Here is a 22,125-nt window from a genome sequence, read left to right on the forward strand (position 1 = left end):
AACGAGGTTCTGGTTCTGCTCATTTTCTTTTCAGGAAGAACTGCAAATATTGAGCCTTTCAGAGTGATAATCACAGAAGTGGTGCCACTCCCTGGTGCACAGGGTATTTTGTTACAGTCTTCAACTGTGGTCTTGCATGAAGAACTTTTTATCAATCCATTAGCTAACCATTATGGTCTGAAAGTAGTAATGCACTGAATTCATTAAATCAGATGTGCTTGTGACTTTTCCCTCAAGATTACATGCTTATTTTTTTTTATCTTCCTACTGAATTGCAGATATTTGGCCATCTAAATACAGTTCTGTCTTCAAAACCAAAGCATTTTCAATTAACACTTTTTTTTTCTTCTCAATGTAGACTGCATTTCAAGATTAGGAACTAAAATGCAGGAAGTTGGAATGTTGTGATGTATGTTCATGAGAAAAAAGAAAACATACTTCTATTGCTTCATTAATCTCACTTTTTCACCCCTGCCCCCCATGACTTAACTGGTTATTTGGTCCCATGGAACTATATCATCATGGCAGGAATTATTCTACTTTTTTATAACACAGTTTCCTGATTAGAAGACACTTCATGGGTAAAATTGCATTTTTAGTTAACTTTTTTTTTTCCTCATCTGGAATTTTCCTAAGAATGTAAGAATGGCCACATAGATCTACCTTTGCTCTGACTCAAACCCATCATCTTTTCTCCAAGAATAGATGTAACCTGGTACAGAAGGAGACTTAAAAAATGTGTAATCATATATGGTATTTTATGCTAAGGCATTGCTAATCTGTCATTTATTTTCTGCCTGGAACTTTTGAGGCAGGTGTAGTTTCTATTAAGGACTATTTCTTCCACTTTATTTGCAGTTCTTCAGCTGTATCTTGAAAAGGCAATTCAATAAATATGGCATCTTATATTTTGCAGACCTGCATTTCTTATACATGGTCATCTGTATACCAGCTTAATCTAATAATTCAAATCTTTATTTTCTACAGATTTTTGTTATTACAAAAAAGCTCCCCCAGCTCTGTGAAGTTAATGAATATTACACATCTGCCATCCCTCACCTCTTTCTTTAAGTGATCATGGAGTTTTTTGATTGTACTTGGTTTCCAAAGGGGATAGTCATGTAACATGAGGGTCAAACCATTCCTGTAAGAACTGTTCTTATGATTTATGAGTCAGAAACACAACTTGGATTTTAGTTCTACGTTGACTGTGAAACTGATCATTGAAAATCTGTTTCAAATTTTAAGCAGAAATTATTCAGTAAACCATTGAGGAACCACTGAGAACCCAGAACTTCTTTTTCCTTAGCTTTTGGATTAGCAGAGAGTTTGCAAGAATGATCACAATTGGTTGATAGATGAATTATGGAAATGTTTAGGTAAAGGTCTTGTTCAAAAGCTGGTTTTCTTCTAAATGCTGCTCAGTCATCACACTCAAATAGCTCTTTAAACGTCGTGCTAATTATTTTATTAGGCCATATTGGAGTAATTAGGTAATGCCTTTATTTTGGTGATGTCTATACTAACTTGAATCTTCAGCAACCTCAGTGAAGTTAATTAGTTGTAAATCTGTTGTAATTCATGCCTATTTGTTAAAATAAATGTTTTTAGTTTTAACTATTGTCATTTGGATCACGAATTCTGTCCCGTATTTTTAATTAATCAGATCTTAATACATCAGTTTCTGAATACATCTTATGATCTCTTTTTAGACCAGTTGCAGTCCTGATATATTGCAAGGAATCATATATGTAACATTTCCTTGCTGTGTGCTCTTTTGAGATGTGCAATTGCATGCCCAATACCAGTCCTACAGGTAGACCTTAGTTGCACATCAAAAGAGGTGCAAATTCATAAGGTCTGAAATGCCACTTGAATGGAAGCATGTGGCTGGTTTTCATCCACCGAAACAGATTCCTAATTTATAGAATTGTGTCCACATGTTTTGTGGGAAGCTGCAGAGGGGCTTCTCATGAGCATGGTCATTTTTTAATTTCTTTTTTTTTTCTTTTTTTTTCTGTAGATAGTGCAACATAGCTTTGTTCTCTTCAGTTTTCTTCCTAGCTGTAGAACAGTAAGAAGGATAATGTTGCTGGCAGAGAGCTGGAATTAGTGAAAAGGAGTAGCTGGGTATAGTCAGTAGGTGTATTGCAAAAAAGAAACAACCAACCCAAAAATCAGCAAAAAAAAACCCAAACCCAACCAACCAACTAAAAACAAACAAACAAGAAACAGAAAAACAACAGCTGCACAAAAAAAAGGAATGAGCAATGGGAAAATACATTCACACAAAAAAATAGTTCAGGCTGAACTTAAGCTTGGGTATAGCTTGAATTAATCATTTGGAGTCAGTGATGTCACAAAGTTTTTCTTTCTTTAAGTTTGGCGATAACAGTATCTGAAACAAGGTGGCCAGAAACAAAGTGGCCATCGCAGAAAATGTATTGTTTCCAGTAGTCGTAGTTTGCCGTATTCTGTGCATGGAGTTTCTGTGCTGAATCTTTGTGCCCTGTTTGTTTCGTTGGCTTTTTTCTAATTCAGAATTTTATTTTTTATTTCCTTGAGCATGGGTAAATTGTTTGTCTGCCCCAGGTCTTGGTGAAGTCAGTGGATCTTAAGGTACTGCTGATGATTTCTATGTGAGGCAGGATCTGTTTTTATACGACAATGCGAGGCCCAATATAATCATATTGCACAGTATTCTTCAGCTTAATCTAGGACGTATTGCTTGGCATTATTCAATAGTATCTTTTTCTTTTTTCCTGGAATAAAAAAAAAAAAAAAATTCAAATATTCAGTATTTGCAACTTCTAATTGTCTTGCACGTTGCATGTGTATTTTTTTAACATACCCCCTTTTTTTTGTTTTGCTTTGTTTGTGGGGTTTTTGGTTTTGTGGTTTTTTTTGGGAGGGGGGGTGTCACCTTACTGCATTTTCTTTAGCATACTGTATTGGCGTCTTCAACTGTCAAATTTAAACGTGTTCAGGCATTGCATTGCTGAAACTGCAAATAGCAACAGTCAACTTCCCCCTTTGGGGCAAGCTGATACTCTGGAATCTGGTTTGTATTGATGTCTTGCACGATTATCCTTGCAAGTGGTTCATTTCAAAATACTGCCTGGTTTGCCTGCTTTGAGGAGATCAGTGTTTGTAGCAGAACTAAGAACTAAATTATCCAACAACTTTGGTTCCTGATGTCTGAATCACATTTCAAGTACCGACACATGGTAGAAATGTTTTTAAGTTTTTATTCATCGTGCCTTGAGCTCTAGTTTGTCAAGAAGCAAGAAGACATTTTTTTTTTTTTCTGCTAGGGCTTCTGACATTGCTTTCATGGTCTCTAATTCTGTTTACCTGGTTTACGCACCCTACACAATAACCATTTACAGTTGGTCCAGCAAATATTGCAGGGTATTTACTTAAGTGACTGACAAGGTGAATTAATTTTTATTTTCATGTTGCCTGGGCACATAGTAAACTCCTTTGTAAGGTGGCAGTAAAAAAACGAAAAAGGTGAAACATGACCATGAACCAGGAAGTCCTGAGTCATTCTTTGCCCAGTTGAGGCAAATGGAAAGCTGTGATTTAGTAAAAAAACCAAATCAACCCAAACCAAAATCCTAAAAAAAACCCTAAACATACAGTTATTTTAAGTGGGATTCATAAAATTACTTTAAAAGCGCTAAGGGAGAAGACTAGATTTAGCAGGTTAAGGTTCTTGATTTCCCAGATTTTGCAAGTCTTGGTTCAGTTTCATTCCAAAACCAAGAAAAGCATTATGTCTTAAAGTTTTTATCTGTGGCATTTTCTTAGGGAGCAATGCCGAGGCCTTAAAAAAATATATTCAGAGATGGCTATGTATTGTTTTATTTGTATAGTTACTTCCATAGGAATTCTTCCTTTCTTTCCAGATATTTATTCACACTTTGGGGGTCGCTGATCTAAGGTAGATTTAGAAGAAAGACTCCATTAGTGTGCCATGAAATAAGAGACTAAAGATTTGATCATTGGATTGTGATGTGTTATAAAAAGCAGTTGAGGCAAGTGGAAAAAAGAATAAAAATACACGCTGAAACTTTTTTTAAAAGTATATAATTTTAATCTGAAATGTGCCAATATTAAAGCCTTCTTTATATTTGAATAATATTATACTAATATTTGTATGGTTACTAGAGACCTGTCTAAATCAAAGAAGTTCTGTTCAAATTAGATGAATTTAGTGTAGTTGACCCTATGTTCTCATAGCAGCCTAAGCAGAACTGGCTGTTGGTGGTTCTGGTCTTGCTCTGTTCTTCCCTTTTCTGTCACCACTGGTTACACAGCCCCACTCCTGCTTTGGTTCTGGATTGCTGTGTGTTCCTTCTGAGAACCATTTGTTTGTGGGAGTGGAGAAGTGTGCAAGAGTTTGTCACTAGTTGAACATGCTGAAATAGCTCAGCTGGAGAGGCGTGTGAGCCCTGCAGCCAAGACAAAGGGAGTAGTAGGGACTTTGTGACTGGTGCAGGGCAAGAGGGTTGAGATCTTGAAAGCAGTGAGACTGGCTTTGGCTGGTGTGGAACTGCAGCTTCTTCGGTTCAGCATTTATATGATGAGAGCTAAAATTGCTTATTTGCCTGTCATTTGAGTCTTCAACACTAAGGCTGAAAATAAGTCAATAGGGTGAAGTTCTGGACTTGCAAGCAGCTTACGGCAGGGTAATCTATATATTAGCTTTGTATATATTAACTTTCCATAGTAACTTCTACCATGTGGCATGTACAAGGAGTGCAAGGCATTTGACACAAAGTAAGCTATGAGATGTGCTGCAGTGGAAGCATTTATGCATGAGCTGCTAATATAAGGTAAAGGTGCAACTATAAATTCACATCCCATACTGCTGTCCAGTAAACTGTTGCTGTATTTAGATGTTTACATTTCATTATCCTGCTAATTTCTCCATTTCAGCCAATAATGCTTGGACAGAAGCTGCTTCAGTCTCATTATAAATTCTGTATACCCTGTATGAACTGGAATTTTATCATCTTGTCAGATACAAGAAGTTGTGGAGGATATGAAAATAAAATGTTTTCTTTCTCTCTGAACCAAACTTGCAAAAACAGCTGATAAGCGCTTTGAGGAGAAAGTGGAAATAAGTGTCAGAGCTCCACTGTTCATAGAGTTTTTCTTACTACTTAGAGTTAAATGGAAGTAAGAAAGGATAATTGTCTTATTATGATAATTCAATATCATTTTAAATTTCAACTGCCTCTCTGCAGATCACAGATTGATAGGTACTGGTATATTCTAGAGCAGCTTCCAACTTCAGATCTTGACTTTTATGAATGTATTAGCTGGCATGATTGGAGTTTTATTACTGAAACATCTGTTTAATCCATTATGATGTTTGTTTGTTTATACTTGCAATACCATGAGAATGTGCTCATTCTGTTAAAATGCCTGTGTGCTTGTATGGGATGGCCCTCCACCTGTTCATCTTGTGAATCAAGCACAGGGAAGATGTTCCTGTTCTATCTCTCCCTCCCTCTAATTTATAATAGTACATTGCATGTTCATCCAAAGCTAAAGGGAAAAAGGCACTTCTGAATTTCTGGCAACGTTGGGAGCCAGAAATTTTTGATTCAAAAGTAAAGCAAGGCTAGTAGGATTAAATGGAGAGCGAGATGTCTGGTTTCTCAGGGATGTGTCCTGTATCCCAAAATGGGATTAACCTCAATGTGCACATGTGCTAGCTCATTTCTGCTTGATTGAGAGCCAGCAGTATTCTGTGGGGAAAATAACCTGAATGGCAAATATCTTGCAAACACTGAGTGTCAGACGAGCCATGAAGGATGTAAGGAGCTGGGAACTGTTGAACTTCTAGCACAGTGTTTCTGCCAGTGGATAATGGGCTTTTTCTTTTGAACTTGTTCAGCTCAGCCCTTCATTCTCCCCAGACTTAGAAGACCTTGTATCTCTGAAATCTCCAGCTCTCTAAAGCCTGCTGTTGGAAGGAGCAGTCAGCGGAAAAAGAGTGACTACTAAAGCCCCACTTCCTTAGGTAACTAGAAATGGTTTTAGTAGAAGTTTTAATTACTAACTCTGGTAGAAGGGGAATACAGTTAACACCCCCCCCCCCCAAATAATTTTAAAAATACACACTCTTGCTTGAAGCAAGCAATACACTTTTGCAAATACATCTGGGGAAAGAAAATGAAGCCTACAACTGGGCTATTTTAGATTAAGCAAGAGATAATACTACTATTGTTTGTGACAGTTAAACTGCATAACTAATTACCGTATTTTCAATGGAAATAGACAAGAAATAAGGTCCAGGAAGAGCCAAGGCAAAATAAACAAACATAGAAATTGCAGCACTAATTTACCTTAAGATGTTAGGTGTAATGTATTAAACTATCAGAAGTGTTGCTCAGTGTGTATCAATACTGCTAATAATTTTAATGCCATGGAAATGTAATTTAAAGAACAGAGGGCATGAATTGTTCCAGCTGTTCAAAAGGGAACTGATGATGATATTTACTTTTAATCAACTCCTTATGCTTTTGTCCATATTCAGTTCCACGTTCAAATGATTTTAAATATTTCTGGTAAACTGGAAGACTGTTTCTCCATTGCAGTAGCATGGTCAGTGTTGCTTAATATACTTTTTAGGCGGCTGAGCATAGCTAAGTTTCCAGTTAAATCTTTGTTTGAGACATAAAACGAGTAACTTCTGTAGTAACTGCGGGCAGTTCTTTAAAAAAATAACCAACAAAAACCAAACCCCCGAACTTGTGCCAATGAAAGGGATGACTCGATCCCTTCATGTGGATAGGGTTATAGCACCACTTCCTTCTTTCTTTTTTTTTCTAAATAAATTGTGGAATTTACAAAGGAAAATCTGCACAGATTTCTTCCCTTAGAACTACTTGAATTCCAAATGTCTGTCTAGTGAAACACACATTTGCATGCATTTAATAGTCTTGAAAAAATTTATATTATGATACTAATAAAAGTATTTTCCAGTGGACTCTTGAGTGTTCTGAAGTTAACCATATTTTCATTGTGGTATTCTGCAAAACATATGTCAATGCTGTACCAAATGAAGTATAAATCACCAGTCATTCTTAAACCAACTTATAAAAAATATTCTGACACCTGAAAATATTTTCACATAACAATGAAGGTTTCTGATTGGGATTTGTTTAGTAGAGGAGTTGTAATATGTTTGCCTGAGCAAGACCTTGCATTAAAAAAGTGAAGTAGCATACACACTGTATGTGTTAATTCTAAACTTTTCTAGTGACAATTTCACTTGTAACTCTTTGATTATATTTAGTAAATAAGGGGTAGTATAAGAAACAGAATTGAGTTTTACCATGCTACTAGCTATATTCTTTTTGCTGGCTGAATACAAGAAAAGAGTGAGAAGACACTGAAAGCAAATGTAGAAATGCTTCTCCCCAAGGAAGCCATTTGCTAGGTACTAATTACAGACTAGTTTAAAATCTTCGCAATATGTAATCATTAAAACCATTCTTCTTCTTTGTGCAGATGTCTTACCCTGATTTGTGTTTTGCTAAATTCTCAGTATTTTCTTTTTGGCAGTATTTGTTTTGGTGTGATCATACACTGAGAAAGTGTTTGTGTTGTATTTGTTACCTTGCAGTTTCAGTCCATGGAGAGGCGGGAGAGAGATGAGAATGACACAGACCTTAAAGATGTGCTATACTTCAAACTGCAAGACTAGATTTCTATTGAGTTATTTGTGATGCGAGTAAAAAACTTAACCAATAATTAAAATATAAGGCTTTTTAAGTCCTTTTCTACCCTATTTTTATATGAATCTTCAGGAAGAGAACTTCAGGGGAAAAAATATTAAAAAGCAAGTCCTATGTTTTTGTCTGAGATTGGAAATGAACACAAAAAACCCTGCTCTCTTTACTTCACAGCTACCATGCTAATTTTGAAAGAATTTTGTTTTTAAGCTTGTCCTCATGTTAAATACTTTGTAGAATACCCATATAGCACAACACATTTCTTACATGGAATCAATGCGCTTTTATTACCCTCATGCAGGCACACACTTTCCAGTTCTTCAGACAGTGAAGATTGCCTAGAGCAAACATCACTTACAACTTTCATGCAAAATTTTGAGGTTTTGGTTGGTTGTTTTGTAGAATAAGTACATCCAACTTCTTTTTCTTTCTGTGTAGGGCCTCTGTTACTGATCTTGGAACAAACAACTTAGTGTATTTCCAAGAAAAATACATCTGTGGCCTTGGCTGTTGAGAATAATTGTAAAAAGCTCCAAAGCATTCCATAAGGGAGAGGGTAGAATGTATGAAATATATTGTATGGAGCCTACCTTGGAATGATAGCAGTGGAGATGTAGCAAAGAATAATAATTGAATATCTCTTTCAAGTTATATATCTGCAATACTGTGAATGGGTGTGGAGATCATTAACCCTGATTTTTGTTAACTGTCCTCTGTCACGTCCACTCTCATGTTCTGTGTTGTGCACTGTGTCAAGAAGTAAAATGGAATTGAAAACTGAAAGAGTGATGTTAAAAGCACTTAAATACGTGTTTTTCTTTGGAGAATATACTTATCTTCATACCCACAAAGTAACTAATTCCCTGTATTAAAGAAGAAAAAAAAAAAATTGTTGCCCTGAGTGTGATTTAATCTTACCAAGCATCTTGGACCATGGAATAAGCCCCATATATTTCACAATTTTGGAGAAAGTGAAATCACCACCCTTGGGAGATTAAGAGGTCCAATTTTATTTGCAAAGTGGTGTTTGTCTTTTCAGTAGTGCTCAGGGCTGTGGTCTGTACTTGGCCAATGCAAATAAAACCTCCTTGGCGTGCACATAGCCTACAAAGTAACTTGGAATATGCCATGGTGGAGGCAGTGAGAATAGGAAGTGAAGGAGGAGGACTTGACTGCTTCTTTAAGATTACATTCTGCCTGAATGCAATGCCTGATTTGTATCTATTTATTTATTTTCCTCTTTGCTTATCTTGGCATTAGTATAGTCTGATAATATAGTCTGATGCAGAGGTGGGGGGAAGGAAATATTTCTGTAGCTTTTGTTAAAGGAAGCTTTTTTCCCAAAAACTTTTCTGTGGCCTGCATGCCCAGTCATTATTAAAGGCTGCTTATGAAGTATTTTATTGGCATACTGAGTATGCTAATCTCTGTATAGATGACCTTGTTTTGATCATGGTGAAATAGGAAAACTTAAAAATATTTTTCTTTATGCAGTTCCTTAAACTAAATGAGGATGGACAAAAAATGAACACTTGATTGATCATAAGTTAAGCTACTCTTATAAGCAATCATCACCCTTTATTTTAACTATTTATTGACAGCAGCTTTTGAAAAGTGTTGCCTTTCAGTGTAGGAAGGCTGCAAAGAAGAATATTAGTGAGAAATTATTTTTTGCTTATGAATACAAAGGTTAGGAATACAAAATGAGCTGTCCATTTCCTTCAATAAATGCAAAATATCCTTATTTTCTGTTATCAAAAGATAAAAAAGGATTACTTTTGTTAAGTCTTAATGGCTTTATCCTAGTGGCTAATAACTGAATATGCTTTTAACAGAGTAACTTTGATAATAACTGAGATTACCTTAAAAATAAATAAATAAATGTAAACTTCAGATACTCCTGATTATTAGAACAATATAAGCATAAAAAAGCTTCTGATTGTTGTATCTTTTTCCATGTACAGTATTAGACTGTTAGGGATTTGCATGTTTGTCAGTATTCTGGAAGTGTAAAGGTAACCCTGCATCTTATTTTTTGTCAAGTTGCTGAAGTCTTTGTTTCAGTCTGCTGTTCTTAATACAGTTAGATCTTGTAGCTTCTACAAAAAATTGTGGTGTTTGATTTTAGTTTTCCTTGTAGCTTCTCTCTTTTTTTTTTTTTTTTAATTCGTTTTGTTTGGTTTTGGTTTGTTAAAGGCAAAGGCATGATTGTCTTCATAGTTCCTGTAACATTTAATTTTCCTTTCGTAGATGCTTTAAATAGGAGATTACTTAGTTTCAGTTGTGTGAGTATGCTTAAACTTGATATCATAGAATCATAGAATGGTTTAGGTTGGAAGGGAGGTTAAAGATCGTCCAGTTCCGACCCCCTTGCCACAGGCAGGGGCACCTTCCAGTAGACCAGGTTGCTCAAAGCCCCATCCAGCCTGGCCTTGAACACTGCCAGGGATGGGGCAGCCACAGCTTCTCTGAGCAGTCTGTGCCAGTGTCTCACCACCCTCACAGTAAAGAACTTTTCTCATATCTAATCTAAATGTACCCTTTTCAGCTTAAAACCATTTCTCCTTGGTCTGTCACTGCATGCCCTTGTAAAAAGTTCCTCTCCAGCTTTCTTGTAGGCCACCTTTAGGTATTGGAAGGCTGCTAGAAGGTCTTCCTGGAGCCTTGTCTTCTCCAGGCTGAAGAAACCCAACTCTCTCAGCCTGTCTTCATAGGAGAAGTGCTCCAGCCCTCTAAGCATCCTCCTTGTTGACACGGGAGTCGGACAACGCAGAGACGATCAGTGTGATCAAGCAATTGCCAAATTTATTACAAAGCCTTAACTCCTTATATACTATTTCTTACATGCAGTTACAGTGATTTGGCATATTATGATTGGATACATGTCTTGAAGACCCTTAGGGACTAACATATAATTGGTTAAGCACAGGTGTGAGAACTTGACCTCAAAAGTTTGCCAACAGTCCACAGTTCTCATTAACTCAGTGAATTCCAGCTTCTTCTTATCTTGCTTGCTTAAGCTTCTTCGGGCCTCTCATGGCCTTGCTGTATCTTTCAGGATTATTCAGAGTTTATGTACTAATTATGCATTCTCCCGTGAGAACACTGTCTCCACACCTCCTGGCCCTCCTCTGCACTCGCTCAAGCAGGTCCATATCCCTCTTGAGTTGGTGGCCCCAGAGCTGGACACAGTACTGGGTGTGGGGTCTTACAAGAGCAGAGTAGAGGGGTAGAATCCCCTTCCGTGATCTGCTGGTCATGCTGCTTTTGATGCAACCCAGCATATGGTTGGCTTTCTGGGCCGCAAGTGTGTGCTGCTGGGTGATGTTGAGCTTCTCATTAACAAGCAACCCAAAGATTTTTCCTCAGGGCTGCTCTCAATCCAGTCTCTGCTCAGCCTCTCTATGTGCTTGGGATTGCCTGACCCAGGTGCAGGACCTTGCACTTGCTCTTGTTGAGACACTGGCCCACTGTCAAGGTTGTCCAGGTCCCTTTCCTGTGCACCACATAGCCTGGTGTCATTGGCAAACTTGCTGAAAGCACACTCAATCCCACAGTCCATGTTGTCAGCAAATATGTTTGACAGCACCGGTCCCAGTACTTACCCCTCAGGAACACCACTTGTCACAGATCTCCACTTGGACATCAAGCCGTTGACAATAACTTTTCGAGTGTGACAATCCAGCCAGTTCCTTATCCACCAGGCGGTCCATCTGTCAGATCTATGCCTCTCCAATTAAGAGACAAGAATGCCATGCAGGACAGTGTCAAATGCTCTGCAGAAGGCTAGATAGATGATGTCAGTTGAACTTCCCTTATCCACCAGTGCTGTACCCTGTCATACAAGGCCACCAAATTTGTCAAGCACGATTTGCCAGTAGTGAAGCCATGTTGGCTGTCACAAATTGCGTCCTTGTTTTCTACGTGCCTTAGCACAGTTTTCAGGAGGATCTGCTCCACGATCTTGCTGGTACCAAGGTGAGACTAACTGGCCTGTAGTTGCGTGGGGTCTGTCAGTGCAGTCATACTGTTGGCAGAAAAAGGAGTTTATTTCAGTTGCTGTTCTGACAGCTATTCCTGTGTGTCATAGCAATAAAATAGATACAGATCTAATTCTGACCTGGACTGGAGGGAGATGCTTGTGCAGCCCCACAGCTGTAGCTACATTATAGGACAGATTTGCTGATTGACAGAGGGCAACGGTATCCTGACTGCTCTCTTTGCATCAGATGCGTAGGGTGACCTGCAGCAAAAGAAGAGTCTCTGGGTCCCTTTTATAGAGATCTCAAACTCTGAATGGAGGAGGAAGATCTCAGTATTTTATAGCATTGCCAGCTAGGCAGCTTTTATGCCTTTTTGTAATGAAAATGTGTGGAAGCAATGCTTCTTCCGCAAATGCTGCTGTGGAGTCTGCTGTGGTAATCTGATGCTAGAGCCAGATCGACAGAGTGCCAGACTGTATGCTCCAACTTCATGGCCGTAAAGTGGAAGATATGACTGTATGCCTCTTCCCCCCCCCACCTTTCTCTTCTAGCCAGAGATCCCCTGAGAAACACATTGCTGTTGCTTTACTGATGTAGTAGAACTCTAATTTGTTGGTTTAGTTAGTCTTTTATTACAGGTAATAGAGGTAATGTGTGTATCCTGTGTTGGATTTTTTAAAATGTAGGATCTATCAGATGTTGAAAGATTTTCTCTGTCAGTAAACAAAAGGCCCAGTGATTTTGTTGACTAAGTTTCAAGGAGGTTACATGCTCTTCTTTCTTCTGCTATCTCTGTACAAAAACCCCCAAACAAACATAAGACTAAAAAGGGGGAGAGCAAAAAGAGAACAGTTTTGCAGGGTAGTGGTTTAGAGTGGTTTCTTTTTCCAGCCAGTGAAATATTTGATAATAGCAATTCTATCTTGTTGGGCAACTGCTGAAAGTCTAGGATTGTTTTGGTCACTTTTCCTGAGCGTACAAGCTCATCTTCTCTGGGGGACGTTGATAAAGAGCTTCAATGGTTTTAAGCATTATTTACCTTTTTTATGCTTCCATCAATTTCACTTTTATATTATCTTTTACAACCTTTTAAGGATATATTTTGATTAAACTTTAATGGGTATTGTTATAAAACTAAACCTAACCCTCTAAGTGACAAGTATTGTAACTTGACAACTTGATTTAACTTGACTTGGCCAAAGCATTACTTTGGCAGTGTCTTTTCACTGTGCTAAACTTTTATAGCTGTATCCAGTGTTGCTTGGCAAGCAATGACCAACACTAAAGTTTTCTTGCTTCCCTTTGTGAAGTACACTATGAATTCAGAAGGTCTATAAATTCTTAGCAAAATATTTTAATCAATTATTAGCCTAAGCTGCTTTAATTTAGATGATGGGTATTTATTTATTTAAGAGTTTTGAGAAGCAACATTTTACACTGCTGTGGCATGAAGGGTATCTTATCTAGAGTGAATTCCAGTTCCCGATGAAGCCATGTGCCTTTTCTTTTCCTTACCCCTCCCCCCCCCCCCCCCATTCAGCACGCGATACCCACTTTATTAACAAATTCACTTGGTGGACTAGCATAGGAATTGGTGAGAATTATTTCAGCCAAGAGGCTGTTGTCTGTGGAGCCCCCCTGTCACCCTTTCTGGTATTACAGTAATATGAGTAGTGAAAGAAGCAGGGGATTATGAAGGCACCAAGGACAGGTAATGACTAAAACAATTAGAAGCTATCCTAGAGTATGAATTATTTTCTTGTATTTATAGTCCCTATGATGGCAGATGAGCCATCTACCCATGCTTTGGAAAAGTGGACCCAGTTTTCTAGCCAGCTGATATGTGGCTTTAGCCTTAATTACAAAATAATTGGGCATTCGGTGTTTGCAATAGAAATAAGCGAGACCATGCGAACACCTTTTCAATTGTGTAAATCTAGGTACTTCAAGATGAAACAATGCTGGTTTTGGAACTTAAATACTCAAGATCAAGATACTTTAGTGTTTAGAAAGTACTCTGTACAGATTGCCGTTTATAATATACCCTTTAAAGAGAGATTTATGGAGATTTTACTATAAATGTCAATGAATTTCTTATGCTGTGGTGATGAGCATAGCAGATAAAGTCAGTAGTAAGTTAATAATTGACAATTTTTTTTTTTATAGTGATGTGCAATAAATAAGGCACGGGCTAATCAACTGATGAGGAGAGGAGAAAAAAATACTAATTAACTGAATGTTAATCTTGTAATTTCAATGTGAGTAAGGTCACTGGTTAAGATACTATGTGGTGGTGTAGTTAAAGGTGATTTTCTAGTGCATGTATGTAAGCAGGTTAATTATGATTGCACATGAAACACTGATAGTGTTCAACTTCAGAGTGTTTTACAGAGTAGGCAGTATTATTGTAGTGTTTTCAATGTGTAGCTTCTTAGATTTAAATTGATTATAGGTTGCTTTTTAGCATCGATTTTATTGATACTGTAATCTTCTCAGGGATGGAATTACCTTTACTTTGCTCTTTTCTTTCAGTCAAAAATAGAACTGCTGGCACTAGTATCCTTAATTACAGCAGTTATGGTAGGCACTTTTTCCAGTGGGTGTTGTTTGCTGATGGCTTTTCTTTGTGACTTATGAATCAGCTTCAACTTCAGATCCTCTCCAGTCATTACTGGCTCCATCAATGCTCTCTTAATTCAGATTTCTCCCTTGTCATGGCTTACACCTGATGTTTACCTTTCTTGACTGTTCATTCCAGGGTCTACCTAGCTCCAGCTTGTCCAGGTGTGGTGGTGTTCTCTCTTTCTGGGTCTTCTACCCTCATATATGTTCTCTACCATCAACAGTGGATGAATTGAGAGTACTGGGGAAAAATGCTCTGGTTTTGGTTCTAGCTGGATTTATAACATTAAAAAGAGGTAGTTAAAGTGTGGAGGACACTGGTAGAAATGTATTGAGGGACTTCGTGTACTTTTTGAACTAATATACATGTGGAAAGTTTTCAATAGCCTGTTGCTTGTCTGCATTTGGATGGATTTGCACAAAAACAATAGTGAGAGGTACAAACTGATACTAAGGCCACCTGTCACATTTCAGTTACTGATTTGCATATATAAGGCCCTACTTTAAATGTTTTTAAAGTTAATAACATAGAATATTTTCCCCTAACCTTGTTTTGGAAATGTTTGAGTTTTCCTTCTGAAGCTGCAATATACGAAGTAATTGTATGAGACCACAAACTTACTTTAAGCAAAAATTTTAGCAGCTGGAAACAGGAACTTATGAGGGCAAGTAATGGGCAACTTAGGGCTTCCAGCTTTGTCAGTACAGTGTCTAAGCTTGCTGCAGGCAATTTCTAATGCTATTTTAAAATATTCTTAAATAAAATCTGTTTTACAGTAAGAGCATAATTGCATACCATTAAACTAATAGTGTTTTCAGTCTTAATATGTAGGACTGTAATGCTTAAAGGTTGGAATTTCAGGTATATATTAGCTTTAGTTTTAATTTTAACTACAGCTTTTTGTTTCTTTTTAGGATTGGTGTCTTATTACTTGCCAGTAGTTTAGTGGGAGAAGATAATTCGCTGTTTTGTGTTACAGGCAAATAGAAAAATGTAGACTGTATATTGCTCCAATGTGAGATTATTAAGGATTTTTGCTTACAATAACATGACTGTATCAAGACTGTAATCTTGGCAGTGTTTCTCTAGACATATTTGAAATTGGTTACACCCATCCTTTGGCTACACAATGCAGGGCTTTAGTTCTTAGGACTGAATTATATTTACAGGGATGATGCAGCCAATTTCCCTGTTGCCGCATCATATGTTTCTAATGATTTATTACCCGTGTGTTCCTTCTTACACACTGGTTACTGCCTTTTGAAATTCATAGTCCTTCATCATAGAATGTAGTTTCTTCTGCAGGCATGGAAGTGTTTTGTAGTTGCAGTAGACGTCTCAGCAACTGACTTCTGGGTTTCTGGAATGAAGATTTGCTTTGAGTGATCAAGTCATAAAGATGAAATGTTTACTGTCTTGTTCAAAGAGTACAACACAGTACTGACATATTAGGAAAGACTTAATAAAACACTTAGTAAAGCATTTAAAATTAATTTTTCTATGGTAGAAATAATATTTTGATAAATACTTTGTCTAAAATGCATAGTCGGTACTGGAGTAGGATGGGTTTACCTTGGCCGGTATCTTGTTCTGCATAAACGAAGGCTGGGTAAGGAAGAGAGGTTATTAAGTAGGACTATAGTAAATGAAACTTCACTAGAGGATGCTCCCTGCCTCTCAAAATTCACAGTGAATGCAGTTCCTGAGCGATGAGTGGAGTCATCACATTTAACAGGCATGATAATTTTTTTCTTCCATGAATGCTTATTACTTTGTGAGCCCAATGTAACCTTTTAGTATCTATAACATTTAATTGCAAGAATTATCATGACCTAAATTTACACTGTATAAAAAGCAACTTCTTCTGATAGTTTTGTACCTGTCATACTTTAATTTAATTTGTCATCTTCTAGACCGTGAACAATCTTTCATACTTGTGTTGTTCAGAGTACTACAGCCAGAGGTCTTAGTGCAGCAGTGTATTCAAAATACTGTTAGCTTTCATGAAGTTTTCAGGGTGCTATGCAATTGTCCATATACTGTCTATATAACTAAGTTTGCAGTTTTATATCAAATTTTTTTATGCACTTTTTTTTTTATCTGATATTATGTAACTGTTGTTACTGTATCTTTTTTCTCAGCCAGTTTCGCTATGCAGAATTTCAGCTTAGCTTTGATCAAAGGCATTTATGTTAAAGAATCCTTTAAAATAAAATATGTATCTAGGTTGATGATTCGTCACAGTTGAGACAGCACTGTTTGAAAAGAACAATATTATTAAGTTTGATAGAAATGGTGATTTGCTTTTAACTACATATGTGCTGCCAAGCTGTGTGGCAATGATTGCTCGGTATAATACATTTTTTAAAAAGTGTTTCAGATAGCTTAATTTAATCTGTTTGTTGTCAGGCTTCATCATTTGTGGGAGGTTTGGGGGGTTGGGTTTTGCTTGAGGGTTTTTTTTTTTCCCCCTACCTCTAGTTGTTGACCTACTTGTCTGGTTTATAAATATAGTTTTTCTCCTTTATTGACAGTCTGCCTGTGTAAACTGAAACAGTCTTGGACTAAGAACTTTTTCTAATAATTTATATTCCTTTGAAGGTTTTCAGATGAATTTCCAGTTAGAGCAGGAAGGCCAAATGGTGTAAATGTTGCTATAATAAGCAGATGGGAGATTTAAAAGGCGGTAAAATATAAACAGATTGAGGAGCTTTGATATTAGTATGTTTGCTGTCAAACATCCATTTAATTTGCTTGTTAGAAGCTAGAACCTAGGCTGGCCATTTTTCATATTCATATTTTTTTTTCCTTTCTGAAAAGGAATGGAAATATGGTATTTGATTGACCTAGTTTATCTTCTAGTTTTAAACTAAGTTAAATTAAACATACAAATGCTAATTTCCTTCAAAGGTGCTGAATACACTTCAGATTATAGAACCACTTATTTGGTAACTAGATGTCTTTAAATTTGATTTCATCAAGTTATTGTAAATGTTATTTGTAATCATATTTTCTATTAATAAAGTTAATAGAGATGCTGTATCACTTCTGTTGAATTGGAGAACATTAAGTGGAACATAAGTTTCATGCTCTGATACAGATGTAGAAACATAATCCTATCATAGGTATAACTGTGTAAGAGAATACTTCGTTGCAATACATATTTATGTTTTCATGACATAAACCTTTAGTACATTAAATCTTTCTAATGTCTTCCATTTCAATTGCATTAAATTTTTTAAACTGGCCTAACAGGTCTGCTGGTTCATTTTAGCACCTGCCATGGTGTGCTTTTGATTTACTGTTTGTAAATGTCTGTTTTGTCATTTTCAGATGCAGTTTTGACTTAGCTCAGTCCTCTTCAGTTTTCATAATTTGTGATATCTGTCCTTGATTGTAGTTTGTCTAATGGGGCAGTACTGGTACTGTTGTCTTGCTCAGTGTTTTGAAAGCACATTAGCCTTTATGTTGAGAACCTTGCCGTGTTCTTACTTTGCAGATTATGCTCAAGTCCACTACAGGCTAATGTCTGTTTTCAGTACATTTGCTACCCTTGCATAATTTCACTAAGTGACGTACTAACAAAAGAGAAATGTGAGCTATTTGGCTCTGAGAGGAATGCAGACTAGTTGCTTTTTATTTCTTTAGCTTCTCTTTCAGTGAATACAGAATGGTAATGAATGAAATTATTCCTTTGGCTTGCTTTTTCTTCAAGAGAGGTTTGGAATACTTCTTAAAGTCTTTTCCAAGTATCATTCATTGTATTGAGCTGGAGAACGCTTTTAATCATATTTGTTGTCCAGTTGCAAGTAGGCCATATTATGTGAAGATGTTTTCCATAAAAGATTTTATCTAATTTTCAGGTTTTGTTTTCTTTGTGTTTTATGACATTTTGTGACGGGTTTTGGAGTTTGTTTTTTTGTTGGGTTTTTTTTTTGCGTGTAGGTATGTAGTATGTTGTTGTTTATTGAAAAATTAAAGTTCTGTAAGAATATTGCTTTCAGTTTTATTACTTCTAAGTTGTTTTGCTCTGCTTCTTTACAATTCTATATATATGCTATTTTTCAAGATACAAGTTTTATCGAGAAAACGTAAGGTTAAATAAGAAGCAAAACTTTAATGTTTCTCTTGGTGCTGTACAGAGGCTTAAAACCATTTTAGAGGTTTCTTTTTTGCAGGAAAATGTAATGACACACATGCAAGTTACTTGCTGTACTTTGTGAATGTTTGCCGTGTTGTTTCTTGGTTGTGATAGTGAAGCATTAATGTAGCAATTACCTTGATAATGAGTGGTCAGATGTTAAAAGCTTTCTGACAACTTGACATATGACTTTGGCATTAACTAGCTGCTTGTTCATTTTCAAGAAGCTTACCACCAATTAGGTTTGCCTAGTTGCATGAAGCAGCGCCTCAGACTATGTAAATCTGGAGCCTGTCACTTCCTGTGATTGCTGGATTCAGGACATGCCATTGAGAATGCCGTATTTTCGGAGGTTTTTTGTATTCTGTTCACAGTGTTTGCTAAGCAGGCACTGTAGCTAAAAATAACTAAAATGAATCTCTCTGTCTCTCTTTCTCGCTGCAGGATGACGTAGCTTTGCCTAGGATTTATCAGCTAAGCAGAAAATGAGCTTAACATCCTGGTTTTTGGTGAGCAGTGGAGGCACCCGCCACAGGCTGCCACGAGAAATGATTTTTGTTGGAAGAGATGACTGTGAGCTGATGTTACAGGTAATTGCATCAGCCTTCCTTGTGCAACTGCTCAAACTGAATTTAATGCACTGGTTTTATATTCCTTTTGAAAATTAAATTCCCCAGATGTTGGGGGAGCAATCACATTAATCTTTTGTGTCCACAGAAAAAACTTAAATACATTGGTATCAATCATACACTTGCTGTCAAAGTATAGAGGATCACATTTTCTTCATATAAATCACATACCAAATGCAAGAATAGAAGGTGAAATAAAGTTTGCAATGTGATCAGTAAAGTAGACTGCGTGCTCCCTAAAATGTGATAATGCTAAGTGCACTGGATGCTTTTGAAAAGAGCTTTCTTTTTTCTGCAACTTGTAATATAATTTAGTCACATGATTTAACTCTATCCCCAAGTCCTGGTCTTGTTGTACAAAGGCAAATGAAATTAGTAGAGTACTTCTCTGTCTCTAAGGAAGTTGAATGACTCAGTCTCAGTAATGGTTTCAGTTGAACTATAAAAATACAAGTCTTAGTCGAAATAGTTTGATACTTTAGTAGCTTCCTCAACATTGAGGATCACTGCGCGGAACTCTTTAGAGATGTGTAACTGTATTATTACGTAGATGTATTGCATTCACTTTGTCCTCCAAGCTGCTTCTTTATGGTATATGCATTTTTTAATGGTTAACAGTAATATTTTGGGAGTTTCTTCTTGAATTATTGTCTTTGCTGTAGAGCTCTTTATTAGTTCTGAAGTTTAATCTTTTTTTCCTCAACTGTTCCTACCATTCAATAAAATATTTTCTTTTGGAAATATTGTTCCAAAGAGTTGTGAGTGCAGCCATTAATGGCCAAAATAGAATCTCACTTGCAAATGAAGTGCCTACAAACCTATTTTTATGTGTATTACTCAGAATGTAATATCTCTAAGTAAACTGTGTTTGGTTCTCAACCTCAGAAGACATCCAAAGACTTTATGGATGATATACTTTGTCCTGTTAGAAAGTAATTGAAAGTACTCTTAATTTCTCTTTAAAGACAGTCATTATGATGTCTTGGTGATTTCTGTGAGAAATATTTAAAAAAAAAACCAAACAATGCAACAAACACACACACAAACCCCACAAAAACCACCAACTCCATTGATTCCAAGCCCAAGAGATTATAAGCAAAAAATGAAAATGCTTTTATTTTACCATTAGTTTGTTGTAATGAGTGGATGTCTCTGGATAAGGGAGGCTTTTCTTCCTTCAGTCTCCCCTATCCCATCTCGTGTCCTTAGAGTGAAGCTGAATAGTCAAGCATTTATTACATTGTGTTACAAAACTTCAGTCATTATCACCTTCAAAAGTAACTGCCTCTTTGATTAATATTGTGGATAGATTCTAGTCATTTACAAATGTTATTTGTTGTGTATTGACCTTACAGTTAGTAAAAAGAATTAAGGGGGCTGGGATTTTTCAAGAATATTCTCTTTAGCCTGCTGTTAGGTCTACAGGCCAGCATGGCTGTAACACAGCATACTGTTTCAGGGGGAGGAGTCCACCAAAGAGGATCTAATAATGTGTTCTTGTTCTATGTGTATGCCTCTTTGTGTAGGACCTTCCTTTCCACTCTTGACAACTTGGTTGTTCCCATACTGCAAAGCATGTGGACAATGCATGATAAAGAGAGCAGATTTTAATGCTTTTATTAATAGTCTCCTGACAGAAAACATGTTATAAAAGCCTTATTAAAAAAAATTACAGCTATGTTGCATGCTTGGTAGAATTAGACCTCAGATCTGTCTCTAACATTGCTCTGCTAAGAAGTTTTGTTTGTGTCTGGGAATACAGATTTGTTTTAAATGTGTTATTTTGTAAATATGCTCAAACATAGCCTTTGTATTTAGCTAGCTGCTCCAGTGCACCACCCTGCTTGTGGATAAATATCACATTTTCCCCTTCTTTCACCATTATGTTTAGAAAACTATTTGAATCTTGATGGGGAAATCATCTCCAAGGTAAAATAATCTACACCATTCATATCAAAATTATTCCCAAATAATACTATTTTCTGTAGTCTGAGTATTTTCTCAATAGTCTGGATTGAAGAGTCTTTGTCTATTATTAATGCCAATTTATTTTAACTGGGGATGGTGTTTTCTTCTTTATAGTCATAGAGCTGTTAGCACAATTACTCTGTTATTTTTATTATTTCTGCAGTCAGATATATAAATGTTTTTACTGGTTCCAGTGAATATTCTTTTTAGAGGCTTTTACAGAACCATGTTTCAGATTTGTAACCACAGCACAACAGTGTGACCAGCACACCAGTATTTTAGTTACTGCTGAGCAGTGTGTACAGTTTCAAGGCATTCTCTCTCACTCTGCTCTTTCTACACGCATGTGACTAAGGGGGTGCAGAAGAAGTTGAGAGGCAATGCAGTCAGGACAGCTGACCCAACCTGACCAATGACATAGTCCATGCCATATAATGAAATGCTCAGCAATAAAAACTGAGGGAGGTGGCTTTGAGGAAGGTAACCACTGCTCAGTGTCTGGCTGGGCATTCTCCTGCTTGCGGGAAGTGATGAATGATTGCCTTTGCATTACTTGATTTCTCTTACTTCTTCTTTCTTCTTCCCCTTTCCTTCACTGCTTAACTTATATTTAACTTGTCCCATGAGTTTTCTTGCTTTTGCTCTTCCTGTTCTATCCCCCATCTCACTGGGGCAAGGGCAAGTGTGAAAAGCTGTGTGCTGATCAGCTGCTAGCCAGGGAACCACAGTCTTACAAAAACTAATTCAGTCCTCAAATTTGAACAGAAGGCTGGAATAATAAAACAAAAGAAAAAATGGCATCTGTAAAGATTGTCTGCAATGAATAAAAGATGTTTCTAATTATATGCCAGTAATCTGAGACTGAGGAGAACCTTAATGTTCTGCAGAACTTCAGGTTTCTCTGATAGCCACAGATTTGAGTACTCATGCTTACCATTTCAGAAGATGTGACAAAATACCATGAAATGCTAAGAATCTGTCTGCGTCCTTTTTATTTTAGCTTATTTTTGAAAGCTGAGCACACATA

The 22,125-nt window shown here is 36.8% G+C and overlaps 1 protein-coding gene across 1 annotated transcript in view; it reads left to right on the forward strand.

The window, feature by feature from the left end:
* The window catches only part of CEP170 (centrosomal protein 170), a 100,568-nt gene that overhangs the window by 6,809 nt on the left and 71,634 nt on the right, over window positions 1-22,125 (forward strand). Inside the window, exon 2 of the mRNA XM_061471145.1 lies at window positions 18,946-19,091. Within this exon, the coding sequence (XP_061327129.1) occupies window positions 18,987-19,091 (105 nt within the window). The 5' untranslated portion in view covers window positions 18,946-18,986. The remainder of the gene's footprint in view (window positions 1-18,945; window positions 19,092-22,125) is intronic.

Source organism: Pezoporus flaviventris, unplaced genomic scaffold (genome assembly GCF_033815535.1).
Source record: "Pezoporus flaviventris isolate CSIRO_AGI_PZ_B2104156 unplaced genomic scaffold, CSIRO_AGI_Pfla_v1 ptg000066l, whole genome shotgun sequence".
In the NCBI taxonomy this organism is placed as follows: Eukaryota; Metazoa; Chordata; class Aves; order Psittaciformes; family Psittacidae; genus Pezoporus; species Pezoporus flaviventris.